The sequence below is a fragment of the Megalopta genalis genome, chromosome 17 (assembly GCF_051020955.1).
Source record: "Megalopta genalis isolate 19385.01 chromosome 17, iyMegGena1_principal, whole genome shotgun sequence".
In the NCBI taxonomy this organism is placed as follows: domain Eukaryota; kingdom Metazoa; phylum Arthropoda; class Insecta; order Hymenoptera; family Halictidae; genus Megalopta; species Megalopta genalis.
The window spans coordinates 1,410,047-1,427,500 of record NC_135029.1 but is presented as its reverse complement, the minus strand read 5'-3'; the positions used below and the strand labels follow the sequence as shown (position 1 = coordinate 1,427,500).

The following is a 17,454-nucleotide window of genomic DNA, read 5'->3' as shown; positions in this document are numbered from 1 at the left end:
ATCTTTATACAAATTATCAATTTTCTTCGTCAATTGCCAGAAGCTGAAGCCACACAGAAAATTCATTCGTTTTTCAATAAGTGAGTCGAAAATAATATAGCTATTGTTGTAGTATTACTTGTAGTATTGTATTGGGTTGGCAACTAAGTAATTGCCGTAAATATCCGTAAATGTTATATTATAAAATTATTATTATTATTATTATGTTATTTTTTATTATCCGTGAATGTTAGCAACTGGACAAATTGAATGCAGCGGTCAAGGAAAAGCGAGCAGAATTGGTCAATCGTAAAGGTGTCATTTTCCAGCAGGACAATGCTAGGCCGCACACGTCTTTGTCCACTCGGCAAAAATTGATGGATATTAGTTGGGAATTGATGTTACACCCACCATATAGCCGTGATCTCGCGCCATCGGATTGCCACTTATTTCGATCCCTGGACAACTCCCTTCGTGGTAAAACTTTTAACACGTTCCGTGCCACGTGTACCATCGATGGTACACGCTTGCATGTTTACTTAGTGAACTGAACAAATTGTTTACAAGAAATTTGGAACCGAAGAATCAATTTCCACAGCAAGAATGATCGTTGATAAGTTTTTGTTACGTTGTTATGTGTACGAGAATTAATAATTGCACGTAATACATCAAGTGTTAGTAAAATATCAAAGTGTGAAGATTCGAGTAAAAAAAGCTCGGCACGGAACGTGTTAATGACGATGTCGCTGTAAAATTTCACTTAACTCAGTTTTTGGCCGAAAACGATCAGACTTTCTACGAGCGTGGAATTTTCAAGTTGTCAGAGAGATGGCAAAAGGTCATCGAACAAAATGGAAAATACATTACAGATTAAACTTCGTTCCAAGTAAAAAAATTTTTTATTTCATTGAACAAGTCGGCAATTACTTAGTTGCCAACCCAATACAATTTCGAAATCAGCCAAGCAACGGTTCCAAAGTGTTTTCATTCGAATATTTCATTAAAAATCGAGCTTTCCGATATCAATTTAACGAGACGTGAACTTTTTCATGAAAAATTCTTTTTAAAATTTAACAAATTATTTTTTTCTGAAAATTCATTCTCTTTTGAATTCTATCAATTTGCCGATATACTGTGCCAATTCATTTATTGTCTGCTATAAAATTAATAAAGAAAAAGTTACGGCATTTAATAGGAAAGGCCATATTCCGTAAAAATAGTTGATTACACGAACGTGACAGGCACAGTTGTAGTTATTCCAAATAAGCCGCTTGTGAGAGTTAATTGAATAATATTTTTCTATATTGTTTTTAACGTTTTCTCTATTCCCAGTTATCTCCAATATTTCAACGGGATGCACCCTTTGTGTTACAAAGCCAGACGAAAAATTAACTAGATTGCATGCGAAATAAAATTTTTCCACGTCACTTTCGAGAAATTGAAATTAGACATACTTTTGATTATTTTGTAATCTGAATAAGTCGAAAGTATATAATGTGCACTTAACGTAAAACCGAGTCCATTTGCTGATATTATATGCAGAAATAAATAAATTTAGAATCTAGTGTAACAATGTTCTTAAATTTATCTATCGACTCCACAGTTTTGCGCGTCACCTGTTCACTTTTGTTATAATTGCATCAAATCCACAGTCTGGTAATAACCGAATGGGTTAGGATCATAGTGGCGTAAATCAAGCTCTCCTCATTGTGAGAATCATGGGGTGAAACTGTTTACTAACATGTGTATTGTTTACTGACCAAATATAAGATAATTTAGAATTAAGTTACTTTATTGTAACTTCATATAATTTATTTTGTTTGTTTCTTTAACCCTAGAAAGATAACCATATGACAACGTACGTAAAAGATAACCATACGCTTCAGAGGCGCATGCTTTTCTAAGGCGTCAATTTTATACTAACAATGGATATTTATTTAAGTTAATCTAGTCATTTTAAAGGTTTGGCATTATTGTACAAATAAAATGCATTTATATTATATTTTTTTATATTTTAAGTAATTTTAAACTTAAATCACTAGACCTCTATGAAAAATTAACAAAAATCAACAGTCTTCGCAGGCGCCTCTGCGACGTAGGTTATCTTTCTCGGGTTAATACCTTGGCGTGCATAGATTACATTTTAAAACAGAAGTCAAAATTCTGAAAAATGTGACTTACGCCACTGTGATTCGAACCCACATGACCGTCAAACAAACAAGTAAGAGCAAAGTGACAAATGGTAACGAATGAAGCTGGCTACAATAGAAACATTCAGACTGCAGAAATACAATATGCAAAGTTACAAAATCATTGCTATTATCGTAATTCGATACATTTCTCTTGTATCGAACATTATTATTTTAGGAAATAAATATATTGCAATACGATCTTCTTCATCTAACGTTAAAGGCTGCTTTCGCGTACGCAGCGTTAGACTTGAATCTACAAGACGAAGACAGCTTTTGAATGGCGCGAGTTCAATATACGTGTGTACCGTTAAGCGTAATCGGCGTCAGCCGAGTGATAAATTGTACGATCGTGATAATGATATCAGGATAGTCCGTGTCACAGTAAAATCGTGTGGATTTTTCATCGAATCAACGATAAGTAATAGTTATTCCACGCTGCTTTGTCAGGCCATATGTTATTCCTCCGTTTATTTTTGCAGGCGTTCAGGCTTCAGTTTAACCGACCTCCATACGAAAAGGGTGATTTTTTTTTACATCGGATGTTGTGCAGCAGAGTCTCCGTTACATCAATCGATTTATTCAAACGTCGCATTTCTCAATGCTGAATTATTTACGCGGCGTCGTCTAAATATGTCTCTGAGTGAATTTTATCATTTAGAAGAAATTTATCATCTGCGTCGGGGATATAACGGATGATCAGGAACTAGCGTCCATTCTGACATTGAGAAAACGTTTACACCTCGAGCCTTTTCTTCTGAAAAGCTTATCATAGCCAGCAACCGAACGGTTTCGCGAACTATTCAGCAGAAACAGGAATCATCTAGAAGCTTGGCTCATTAAGGATCCCGTTAGGACGCAAATCGGAAAAGTTTGTTCAACATAAACACACAAGATCCGCAGTTCGATTATGGCCTATGGTGACGAAGTATTCATCTACAACGACATTTCTTGTCACTAAATCTACCGAAGACTGAAAACGACTGACGCGTGTGTGGCTTTAGGAGAATGAAAAGATTGTATTTTACGTAGATATGTATGTTGCGACGGCAACACCGAAGGTCAAGCGTCCCTGGCCATCCCTTGAGCAATTAACACGTTCCGTGCCACGTGTACCATCGATGGTACACGCTTGCATGTTTACTTAGTGAACTGAACAAATTGTTTACAAGAAATTTAGAACCGAAGAATCAATTTCCACCGCAAGAATGGGCGTTGATAAGTTTTTGTTACGTTGTTATGTGTACGAGAATTAATAATTGCACGTAATACATCAAGTTTTAGTAAAATATCAAAGTGTGAAGATTCGAGTAAAAAAAGCTCGGCACGGAACGTGTTAAGCGATATACCTGCGACACTAGAAAATGCACCCAACCGAAGGTGCCCTTCGACCCGACGAACGGACAGCGCGACTCATGGATTCCATATTTCCCAAAACGGAAGATATACAACCCGGGCTTTCGGGCGGTTTCCCACTCCTCAAGTTCCTTCCGACACACCCATTAAACACCAACACACCCCATAAAAAACGCTTCATTTCCTCCACCAAAACCCACCATACACCAAAAAACCGAGGCGACAAGCGAAAAGGCACCTAGAATCGTTAGAACCACCATAACTGTTAGAACTCGTAGAACTTTAAGAACGCAGATAAAACTTAATTCCATTTGGAAACATCGCGCACATACAATGTATTTCGCCGTTTTTATTACAACATAGCCTTGAATCGACAAAGTTCAATTCTTCCCTGAGAAATAGTTCTTATCAATTCTACAGATTTGAAACAAAAATTGTAAAACATTAATATTGGCTTAGGGTTAAGATGTTTACTCTGTTTAACCCCTTAATGCACAATTTAAAAAAAAAAAACCGACCAAAAAAAATCAATTTTTTTTATCTAAGAAAATACATATTTGGACCTTAATTTCAATAAATATGTAAAAAAATGCAAAAATTACTAAAAATTCAATAAAAATAGTGGATAAATAATTATAGTGAATATTGAATCGCATTGCAGATCGAATTTTGTACCCATCGTACTGTTTTTCAATTACCAGTTACTGTTTTGAAGGGGAAGGAGGAGACGAAAAAAAAAACTGAAAAATATTTAATTTTACCTAAATTTGTAATATTATAATAATAATATTTATTAGCTGAAAAATATATAATAAACTAAAATTATTCAAAATTTTCTTTTGTATGGTAAATTTCAAAACAAGGTGCAGCACATAGCCCAACATTCCTTATTTCAACATTAGAAAACATACCTTTTATACACTAAAAATCCAATTTACTCTCTATAAAAATACACCATAAAACAAAAACGTTTTTATATGTTGACACTAATAATATTTGTAAAAAATAAAAAACAATTGTCTTTGAAGAAATTCACTTTGATGACGTCTACTTTACTTCACGACTTGCTCACGAATAATACACTAAATGTTCATAAGTGCCATCCTAAAAGTGCATATTTTATTCCTGAATAAGCAAAAAATAGAAAGAGATCGGAGATAACTGGAGAGTAATAAATAAATTAGTCATAACAAACCTCACAAAAGTGCCAACGCTAATTAGATACGCAATAATGGATATAGATAGATAGAAACAATTACCAGGTCAGAGATGCTTATAAGTGTCACCCTAAAAGGGCATATTTTATAATCCCAAATAAACAAACTTTACAGCTTACAATACAGAATTACACGATGAATATCAATAAATTGAATGTTTTCCTTGGTTTTTATTAAGTTATTTTTACTGCCCGGATATATTCGAATCTGAACATTTTAGCGACATAAGTTGCGACGCCGACCGTATATATACGGGTCTGCACATTTTGGCCGGTTTTGCACGCCCGTGTTAATACGTTTCTGCGCGTTAAGGGGTTAATGCTGTAAACGTTCTTATCGCTTCACAGATAACAATTCTCTTATGTTTAATATAAAAAAAATCAGAAATTGGAAATGTGAAAAAATTAAGTATGTAGTCTTCCAATCATAGACAGACTGCAAATCACTGTGCGCAATATAAATTTTTTAAGTTTATTGCAGGAAAAAATTTCGAAAATTTCATATGTTCTGTCAATAAAAACGGATGAGTGAAACTGAAAGCGGTGAAACGATTGAAAGAAACTAAAAATACCGTTTAAATGAAATTAAAAATTTTTGACGAAAGAAAATTGTGCTTGGCTCGTCTTCCAATCGATGCAGACATTATTTATTTTGGAGTGATTAGTAAATATTAGTCTCAAACTGCAGCTACTCATTTTTCACATAAATGCATAAGTTCATCGTTGGACTGCGGATCTTCATGCAGAATAAAAATCGTTTAAGTTAATTGTAAGACATATAAATTAGTTGAAAATATCTTTCCTCCCTTAACAATCGTAATAAATCGAAAATAATGTAACAATACGATTAAATTCTTCTAATATTCATTTAGTTTCGTATTTGACTTACTCCTTTTTGTCATAAATGCATAAAATTCGCAGTTTGGTCATGAAAGTTCTACACGATTAGTAAAGCTGCAATTTGGAACTTTGACTGGTTTGAATGAATTTTGATGGCTGACAATAGAATCCATCGAGATATTACTCTCAATCAAGATCCGAAGATCTAATGCTAAAATACTAAAGAAAGGTGGCTGAAGAAAAACATAGTATTCGAATTTAACACGTTCCGTGCCACGTGTACCATCGATGGTACACGCTTGCATGTTTACTTAGTGAACTGAACAAATTGTTTACAAGAAATTTAGAACCGGAGAATCAATTTCCACCGCAAGAATGGGCGTTGATAAGTTTTTGTTACGTTGTTATGTGTACGAGAATTAATAATTGCACGTAATACATCAAGTTTTAGTAAAATATCAAAGTGTGAAGATTCGAGTAAAAAAAGCTCGGCACGGAACGTGTTAATATGGAAAGCAGAGTGGGACTTACCGAAGCCAAAATGGTGACGAGGTATCTCTGCGTTTTCTCGAAGTCGAGGGTACGGTTAACAGTAACTTGGCCTTGATGAGGTAAGTTGATGCTGAAATAACCGTATCCATCGGCGGTTGTAATTCTATTTCGACCGACTCCGTCATTGTTGCCAATCCCAGTCCCGTCTCCAGGGGCGATCGAATACTCGACGATGCCATTTACACCAGCATCGGCGTCCACGGCGACGATGTTTTTGAAGATAGTAGAACCAACTGGTGTCAACTGCAACAGAACAAGCATGTTCTCAGTCCGTGTATTTTGTTAAAGAAGGCGATGCATTATTTCGACGTCAAACGAACGAGTTTCCTTCATCGTTGATTTTATCTCCATCTTTGCGAAAATTTTACGAAACTATCGTTCACATATTTGTATAATTATGGATGTTGTTTGAATGAATGTAAAAGTCATGAGAACCATCGTTTATAGAGCCTTTTGTTTTAATTTCATTTGAAAATAAAGAATGCTGATTTCTACAGTGTGTAATTTAGTCATCAATATTGGAACATTATGAAATTATTTATACATAAATTTTCCGCAGTGCGAAATGTAGACATCAATATTGGATCATTATAGAATTATTTATAAACCCGCAGTGAGGAGTTTAGACAACAATATTGAATCATTATAGAATTATTTGTCAATTTTCTGCACTGTGGAATTTAGACATTAATATTGAATCATTATCGAATTATTTATAAATCTGTCACGGTGTAGAATTTAGACACCAATATTGAATCATTGTAAAATTATTAAAGAACTTTCCGTGTTGTGAAATATTGAATCGTTATAAAATTATTTATAAATTACTTCTTTAAATGATTCGTAAATGTGTTTTATACTATCAAAGACTTATATAAATTGATCTTTTCCCGCAATAATTTTAATAAGTCGCACTCAATACAGCAGAATCCTCAAATTCTTCTAACATGTTGCTGTTTCATATTTCATCTACTTATTTCTACCATAAATGCATGAAGTGGTCAACAATTTTTCAGCATTAATCGAAGGCTTAGTTTTAAACGTTTATGATAATGCAAGAAAGGGTATAAAATTAACAAAATCTAATAGCATTGTTGGTTTTGTTTGCAATGAGTAATTTTTTAGTCGACGAAGCAAATATTTCTTTGAATCTAATTTTTCTAAAATGAAATACGTAAAAGAGAATTCGCATACCGATCCGGACTCCAGTAATAAATAAATTGCTTTCCTGCGGTTTCTGATTAAAGCATTTAAAACAGTTCAAAATATCCTGAACAGCTCATTAGAGCTTAAGCCTTGTAATTAACGTGTCCGTTATAATATCCAATGCTATTTCCCTTCCGGCAATGCGATTAGTATTTTCTGTCATGCAGTGAACATTAATAAAAGTCGAGAAATAGGTATTAACATTATTTTTAATATGTAAAAAAACTAGCGTAACAAATATCAAGGGGTGAACTATATTTTCGATCCATTTTATTTGTCATATATGTACGTATACCAGAATTTGTCCCGTTTTAATAATGTCACTGATTATAGCGATTACATAAGATAAATGTCATCGTTCGTTCATCATTAAAACGCACACTCGCTATTAATAACGTCATTATGCGATACAATGGGATGTAATGCGAAAACATGGCAAGCTTGGAACAGTTATAATACCGATCAAGTGCTACAATTTGTTATCGAATATCCGAAATCGCTTTTTATACTTTAAAGTGAATGAAGGGCGCATAAATAATCCGCCACGGACGCGATATTATTCAACCTTTCTTCTGTTGAAATGCGGGGAGAATTCAGTTACAAATCTAGAAATGCAAAGTAGATTTTTCTAACCCAAAATACGAAGTAATATCGTCTCGAATGATTGATTTGTTGTTATTAATTGAAATATCAACGTGTTCATTATTCGATAAATTCAGGACGTTCAAAAAGCATAAAAGAAATACCAGTTGCACTTAATACCTGGATACAATATTATGTGCAACGTTAATTACATTTAGTACATTACATTTAATAACAGTTCGTACATTTTTTAAAACGCAATAACTTCCTTAAAATCTGACCAAAATGCTTCTTTCTTTTATAATTTTGCTATTACTTGGAATGGCAAGAGAAAAGCAAAAAACTCTCGTTAACAATAATAACAATAATAACAACATTATTATTACGTGCAGTTTCTATGTTCACTAAGAACAATTTAATGAAACTAGAAAACAATTACTAATAATATTTTGATTGAAGCACATGAATGATATCTTTCCATTGAAATGGATGAAAATTTTATGGTAATAGAACCCCACAATCCGTTTATTAAAAGTATCAAGATAGATATAATTAACCACGTACATTGTTTCTAAAAATGAATAAACTACATATACTGGATATACTAGATAAAATAACGATATCATTTATCATAATGAGTGAACTTCAATTACGAGAAAATGTGATATCCTACCGGTATTAACCTTAAATGAAAAATATGAGAGTGTCGATACTAATTGAACATCCCTCTCAAACTTTTTCTTTCCAGACGTCACTTATGTATTGTATATATATTCGGAACGAACTTTTCGCATTAAATGTCGGATAGTTCCTTCACCACAAGCTTCAGCCTTCGCAACATGGCCGTTCACTCATCGGTTTCCTCCACTTCCATTTAACCGCGGTTCTTTAACTTCACTTTCTCGTTTGCGGCTATCAACCGGTATTTCTTAACTCAATCACAATTATACAAATAATTACTGATACTAATTATACTGCACACGCTTAGCAGTTTCTCCATTCCTCTCGCGCCTATTTTACACGGCAAAAGCCTTCTAAATGAGTCACATAAATACCGGGCTCCTTAATTCAATGCAAACATCAAATAGAACACGTTGCACGTATATTCTGTAACATCGACGTCTGGACACTTAACTGTGTGTTGTCTGCGGATACTGACGAAATGAACCTTCTATTGGGTACACTGTTCTTCAAAAGTATTCAAACACGTTCTAACTTTTACACAATCTTCGTATAATAATAATGATCGGAAGTTCTGATGATAATGTAAGATACTTCGCGACAACTCTCTCTCTCTTTCTCTCTCTCTCTCTCTCTCTCTCTCTCTCTGTTCTAGTAAATGTACTATCTATATATATATATGTTTTCATTTATTACTTTGCGCAACTATTGGGTTGGCAACTAAGTAATTGCCGATTTCAGTTATAGATGTCTCTCACTCCCATTTTTATGATATCCGTAAATGTTATATTATAAAATTATTATTATTATGTTATTTTGTATTATCCGTGAATTCAACATTCATTCAACTTCGTCATTAACTTGAAATAAGACAATCAGAATAATAATTAGATCGCGAATCTTTATACAAATTATCAATTTTCTTCGTCAATTGTCAGAAGCTGAAGCCACACAGAAAATTCATTCGTTTTTCAATAAGTGAGTCGAAAATAATATAGCTATTGTTGTAGTATTACTTGTAGTATTGTATTGGGTTGGCAACTAAGTAATTGCCGTAAATATCCGTAAATGTTATATTATAAAGTTATTATTATTATGTTATTTTTTATTATCCGTGAATGTTAGCAACTGGACAAATTGAATGCAGCGGTCAAGGAAAAGCGACCAGAATTGGTCAATCGCAAAGGTGTCATTTTCCAGCAGGACAATGCTAGGCTGCACACGTCTTTGTCCACTCGGCAAAAATTGATGGATATTGCTTGGGAATTGATGTTACACCCACCATATAGCCCTGATCTCGCGCCATCGGATTACCACTTATTTCGATCCCTGGACAACTCCCTTCGTGGTAAAACTTTTAATGATGATGACGCTGTAAAATCTCACTTAACTCAGTTTTTGGCCGAAAAGGATCAGACTTTCTACGAGCGTGGAATTTTCAAGTTGTCAGAGAGATGGCAAAAGGTCATCGAACAAAATGGAAAATACATTACAAATTAAACTTCGTTCCAAGTAAAAAAAAATTTTAATTTCATTGAACAAATCGGCAATTACTTAGTTGCCAACCCAATATAATTCGTCTAACACGAATAACATGTGGAAGTCTTGCAAGTAACACTAATTCGATATTGTGCAACTTTCCTAACTTGTTAATATTACATTAGTGAAAACATGCGTTGCATGTGGGTGCTATTTACATAATCGGTTATCCTATGTGTCGCAACACATGTACTTTATCGCATATGTCGTTTTTAGTAAAATTTCATCGACGATATGTAAATAACCTTTCGAATTTCGGTGATAGACAAATGCTAAATTCAATTTCTTTAGAAGTAAATAAATAACAGATTTAACTCTTTTTTCTCTAAATCTACATACAATCGATAAAGTTGATATGATAATATCGATTAATCCAGTGCCTTATGATTCCTTTTACAGCTACAATGATTAGAAATCCTTCGTTTTACAACAAAAAATACAACAACCTTGACATAACCTTATGATTCCTTTTACAGCTATAATGATTTGAAATCCTTGGTTCTACAACAAAGATACAGTTAACAAAAACATCGAAATTTATGTATACAAATAAAATTATTAAAGTAAGGTACAATTTTTATTTTTACGTGATTTTCAATATTAAAAAGAAATGATTAGTATCCAGATTTAATAGACACGGTATGAAATCTTCATCACGAGTCCGACTCGATATTATCAGACAAGAGATCGAACAAATTCTTTTCAGAACACTAACCAATATAAAGGTATCGCTTGTTTAGAAAGTTAGGATTGTTTCCTCTTCCATTAACACTGCTACTTTTGAGGGACAGTGTACCTAGTGTTCAACGCTAATTAAAGACCGTGAGGTCAAACACACCTGCAACTCAGGATTAATAATTCGACAAATCGTGGTGACCGGAACGACTGGATGCTGGTTAAAGCGTGTCTTACGGACGTCAACGAAAAATGCAGTTCCCCGCTGGCATTATGGCGGGATAATTCACAGAAGTCTTCCTTCCATGAAACCGCGCTATTTCGAGAAATTTCACGATAAGTTGAGCTACTGTGGCTTGAATGACGAGTACGATCACAGAGCGTCTCATTATTTGACCGTAATGAAAAGTGGTGATTTTTTAATGTTTATACGAAATTATTTATACCGAGAAAAATATCGGTATCCTGAGATAACAAATACAAGTAAATCTTCTCGAAAGTTAGCATCCATATTTTGAAACGTGTTAAAACGCAAACCCTTAAATATGTCGACTTCAAAACAAAGTGACTTATGCCACTTTCAAAATAAACGGCTCATTTCTTGTCCTCCTGAAACGGTCCATTCGGTTGACAAGCACAAGAACATCCTATGCGTATAGTGTGAGTAAGCAACACGCGATCACGTATATCTAAAAAGTTTAGTATTATGTGTACGTACAGAGGAAGTAATTATACATTAAGAAAAGAATATTATTTTATTGATGCTAGGAAACTGTGGAAAATGTTGAAAAAATAAAATTACACGATTCAGAACAACGAATATCTTGCCTATTTTGACTAAATAGTCACGATATCAGAATGATGCACAATGCGTTCGTGTCATTTGGCAATTTCTAAAAGAAAATCTTGATTGATAAATTATGAAACTCTTGACACAATTTTTGCCTCCATTTGTAAAAATATTTTCCACCATTTAAAAAGATGATATTTAATAATGTTAATAGAACTCGTTCGGATCTGTGTATAAAATAAAAACTGACTAAGTTACTTTTGTGGGATATAAATTAGATAAAAATGTCTTTCCTGTTTTAATAATCGTAACGATAAATGTAACAATATTCTTAAATTCTTCTAAGGAAGAATAACTCTTAACTCTTCGAAGAAGAAATTACAATTATAAATGAAACAATTTATTATTTATCCACTCCTCTCTATTTATAAAAAATAAATACATTTACTATGAATATTATTATTAAAATATTATTTATAGTTAGCTTTTCGTTGCTAGTGTTCCACAACGGTCACCTCGTTAAATTTTCGGTGCCACACTCAAAGGATTTACGAATCTTCGTTATACTCGATTGAGGAGGTCAACGAGTAACAAAACACCCTATATAATCTCATAACAGAAAACCAGATTGGGTTTACGGTTACCATAGAGCATATCATACGAATTTATGAGCACATATCTCCGAGCAATCCGATCGATTTTTAGTTGCACGATACGCTATTATCGACGACAATGATCCTGCTTCCTTCATTTCTTTCATGTGATCCACGAGAAAACCGGTTGCCGGCAAGATTAATTAGCTGAAACAGAAATCATGGACAAGGCGTTCCGAGATCGCGATCAAGAAATCACCCGCGATCCATGGAATTGCTGTCGATAGGTCACGTCGCGTTCGCTACGAAATTGAAAGTGTTTTCTCCGTTTCCACGATCCCAGCTGATACCGGGGGAGCATTAATGGAAGGGTAGACACGTTGTTTTGAAATTGTTTATGTGTTTCTAGCATTAGCGGAGTGCTTGGGTCGGTAAACTTGATTTGTTTGATTGCACGTTTAATTTAGTGCTCCGTGAGAACCGAAACTCGATCGACAGATGGGAAATACGCTGAAAAATTGAATTGTCCGTAAAAATGTTTGAAACATTGAACAGTTCGCAAAAATATTTGAAACATTAAATAGTCTGCAAAAATGTTTGGAATATCGAATATCGTACGAGATATTTTGAGACGCTTGAGCTGCACAACAAATTTTAAAACATCGAACAAAGCACGAATTTGGTTGTTTCATTGATCAGTATACAAAACGTTTTGAAACGTTGAATAATTTGAATTTTTTTAGACCTTAAATAGTGCATTGAATGTATTGAAACATTGAACAGTGCATTGAATTTTCGGAAACGTGAAATAGTGTACAACAGTGTTTGAAGCATTGAATAATACATTGAACTTTTTGAAATCTTAAATAGTGCATTGACTGTTTTGAAACATTGAATACCGTATTGAATATTCTGAAAAACTTAAACTGCACAACAATGTTTAAAGCATTGAACGAAGCCCGAATTTTGTTGAAACACTGATCAATACGCGAAACTTGTTGAAACATTGAACAACGTATTGAATTTTTTGTGAAAGATTGAAAAGTACAGAAAATTTTCTGAAACATTGAATAATTCATTTGAAACATGAACAGTTCGCAAAAATATTTGAAACATTAAATAGTCTGCAAAAATGTTTGGAATATCGAATATTGTACGAGATATTTTGAGACGCTTGAGCTGCAGAACAAATTTTAAAACATCGAACAAAGCACGAATTTGGTTGTTTCATTGATCAGTATACAAAACGTTTTGAAACGTTGAATAATTTGCATTTTTTTAGACCTTAAATAGTGCATTGAATTTATTGAAACATTGAACAGTGCATTGAATTTTCGGAAACGTGAAATAGTGTACAACAGTTTCTGAAGCATTGAATAATACATTGAACTTTTTGAAATCTTAAATAGTGCATTGACTTTTTTGAAACATTGAATACCGTATTGAATATTTTGAAAAACTTAAACTGCACAAAAATGTTTAAAGCATCGGACGAAGCCCGAATTTTGTTGAAACACTGATCAGTACGCGAAACTTGTTGAAACATTGAACAACGTATTGAATTTTTTGTGAAAGATTGAAAAGTACAGAAAATTTTCTGAAACATTGAATAATTCATTTGAAACATTGAACAGTTCGCAAAAATATTTGAAACATTAAATAGTCTGCAAAAATGTTTGGAATATCGAATATTGTACGAGATATTTTGAGACGCTTGAGCTGCAGAACAAATTTTAAAACATCGAACAAAGCACGAATTTGGTTGTTTCATTGATCAGTATACAAAACGTTTTGAAACGTTGAATAATTTGCATTTTTTTAGACCTTAAATAGTGCATTGAATTTATTGAAACATTGAACAGTGCATTGAATTTTCGGAAACGTGAAATAGTGTACAACAGTTTCTGAAGCATTGAATAATACATTGAACTTTTTGAAATCTTAAATAGTGCATTGACTTTTTTGAAACATTGAATACCGTATTGAATATTTTGAAAAACTTAAACTGCACAAAAATGTTTAAAGCATCGGACGAAGCCCGAATTTTGTTGAAACACTGATCAGTACGCGAAACTTGTTGAAACATTGAACAACGTATTGAATTTTTTGTGAAAGATTGAAAAGTACAGAAAATTTTCTGAAACATTGAATAATTCATTTGAAACATTGAACAGTTCGCAAAAATATTTGAAACATTAAATAGTCTGCAAAAATGTTTGGAATATCGAATATTGTACGAGATATTTTGAGACGCTTGAGCTGCACAACAAATTTTAAAACATCGAACAAAGCACGAATTTGGTTGTTTCATTGATCAGTATACAAAACGTTTTGAAACGTTGAATAATTTGCATTTTTTTAGACCTTAAATAGTGCATTGAATTTATTGAAACATTGAACAGTGCATTGAATTTTCGGAAACGTGAAATAGTGTACAACAGTTTCTGAAGCATTGAATAATACATTGAACTTTTTGAAATCTTAAATAGTGCATTGACTTTTTTGAAACATTGAATACCGTATTGAATATTTTGAAAAACTTAAACTGCACAACAATGTTTAAAGCATTGAACGAAGCCCGAATTTTGTTGAAACACTGATCAATACGCGAAACTTGTTGAAACATTGAATACCGTATTGAATATTTTGAAAAACTTAAACTGCACAAAAATGTTTAAAGCATCGAACGAAGCCCGAATTTTGTTGAAACACTGATCAGTACGCGAAACTTGTTGAAACATTGAACAACGTATTGAATTTTTTGTGAAAGATTGAAAAGTACAGAAAATTTTCTGAAACATTGAATAATTCACCAAAACTTTCAAAACATGGAATAGTACATTCAAAGTTCAATGTTTCTTAGGGCATTGTTTTTTCTACGGATAAAACGAAATAAATAGATTAATTAATGGCATCGTTATTTGTAATTACTATTTGAAGGCCTAAGCAAGGAAGAAGAAATGTATTTCCGTGTTTCTCGTTCGAGAATGTAATAAAGTGTCATTACTATCGTCAGTCATTGGATCCTTCGAAGTAGTTCATTACCTAAGATCAGTGGCACTAAAAAATTTGTCATTTACAACTGATCCAACCAGTTAGAACTAACTGTGCTTTGCGATGCTGCGTTTAACATGCGGCTCAATGAAGTGAGCGAAAGAGACATAACAGTAAATTTTAATTACAGAAACCTGTTAGGCATTTTTAAGGTAAAGCTAGCCTTCTATTAATTTTCACTATACGTTCGCGCTAATTCCAACGTATGCCGTACAGTGTGAACAACACTTGTGATTTGTACACAAGGATTTAATCTTCGGCTACTTAATTGCTACTGAATTATATCAGCATAATAATTGCTCTTTATCTGGAACAAATAACGGAGTTTTTAACGTAGTATTTTAAATGGAGAACAGAGTAAACACATTTTATTTCATGTCATACATTATTTTTGAAAATCAAATATTTTATTCGTTGTAAACAATTTTAAGATCACAAATAGTATTTTGTTTGGAAAACCCTGAAAATATTTGTATCATAGTCCAGAAAATTTTATTATTTAATTTATCATCATTGAATAAATAAAATTAAAAATAAGAATAAAATAGTTTTCTGTTACTAAATCATAGTGTAAAATAAAATTATTTTGATAACATAAAATGAACAAAGAACTTTTTTTCTACATTATATAATCATATATTTAATATAGTTTCTCAATAAATGTTTCTGAAGGCAATTTTCATTTGTAAGAATCAAGAACTATCGAAGTATTCTATTTTATGCTTTACGTTATTAAATTAAAAAATATTTCATTTTATCAAAATAAAATATTTCTCTCATGTTTTAGCTGTGAAAATAAAATGTTTTATTTACTGGAATTTAATGTCTTACTTGAAATACTATTTTATTTGAATCGTGAAGTGAAGAATCGATGATTTAAAATAGTATTTAAAATATTTTCGCTGTGAACATTATCCAGCTCCGATTGCTTCACAATTCAAATAACGTGTAAAATTAAGAAAAGAAACTAAATTCAGGAATTGGAAAGCAAAGCCGTTATCCTTTAAAATGAGCAGAGATGAAACGCCGTCAGATTTTTTTGCACGAATCTGCAGAAGTTCAAGAAACGTCAACTTTTTATTTCTAAAGTGATATTTCAACTTCGTGGAGTAGCTTATTTGTATTCAAACGAGCTATTTCGTGCCCGGGTCTTCGCAACTTGCCCACTGCAAAAGCAATTTCTGTCACTTTATGCGCCCAACGATGCATGCAGCTTAATGCTCATTCAAGTTAATAAATACATTCAATAAACCCGAAATGACTACTTCCCCTAAAAACGACTAGTCTCGTTAAACTAGCTCGACGGAAAGCATTGACTGGAAATTGTAGCAATCGTAAACTTATCTAACCGTCGTCGACTGTCTCGGGTCAGATAATATACGTATTACAATAAGATCATCCATGCATGATGGAATAACTGCGGACATATCTGCTCTACCGTTACGAGCGTTTTCCGCAGATGCTGTTCGATAACCGGGTGTTTTACAAAATGAAATGTTGGGTCATTAAAGTACGCGTTAACGCGGAATCGAAAAGCGGAGACAGTTAGAGAGAGAAAGAGAGAGAGAGGGAGAGAGAGAGAGAGAGAGAGAGAGAAAGGAGATAGGGATGAGAGGAAGAGATAGATAGTGAGATAGAGAGAGAGAGAGAGAGAGAGAGAGAGAGAGAGAGAAAGAGAAAGGAGATTTTCGCTGAGGAAAAAGTTACTTCAAATAATGTGAGGAACCCCTGCTAGTGAGACTTTTTGGACATCCTGTATACAAATTATATGTGAAATGTTCTGCATTCCGGATGGTTGCTTTGGCTAACTAAACTTCTTTCTCTCGAAATTCATATAACGGAAACACATACAAATACAATAATATCGCTAATAATACGTAGCTATTTATACGCGCACAATTATATGCAATGTTTAATAATGGTAATTTGGCAAACACAGCCTACTGAATTATTTCACTCCCGCGCAGACATTATAATCTACTGCAATTTCGCGTTCGAGTTACATTCGAAGTTTAAATTTATACTGGTGGATAAATAATCGACGCAAAAAATTAGTGTAAAAGAGTTTCTCATGTTCGAATCAGTAGTTTTCTGATATTTCGTGGCGCTTATTTAAACGAATAATGTGCAGATTTTCATAACTATTCAGCTTATATCAATTTGTTAACATTTACTTTATTATGTGAAGAATCTGTTATTTTG

General features: G+C 33.2%; 1 protein-coding gene across 1 annotated transcript in view; it reads right to left on the bottom strand.

Annotated features, from left to right (window-relative positions):
• Positions 1-17,454, bottom strand: part of Cad99C (cadherin 99C) — a 381,342-nt gene that overhangs the window by 67,156 nt on the left and 296,732 nt on the right. The window contains exon 6 of the mRNA XM_076527266.1: positions 6,112-6,375. Coding sequence (XP_076383381.1) covers positions 6,112-6,375 — 264 coding nt within the window. The remainder of the gene's footprint in view (positions 1-6,111; positions 6,376-17,454) is intronic.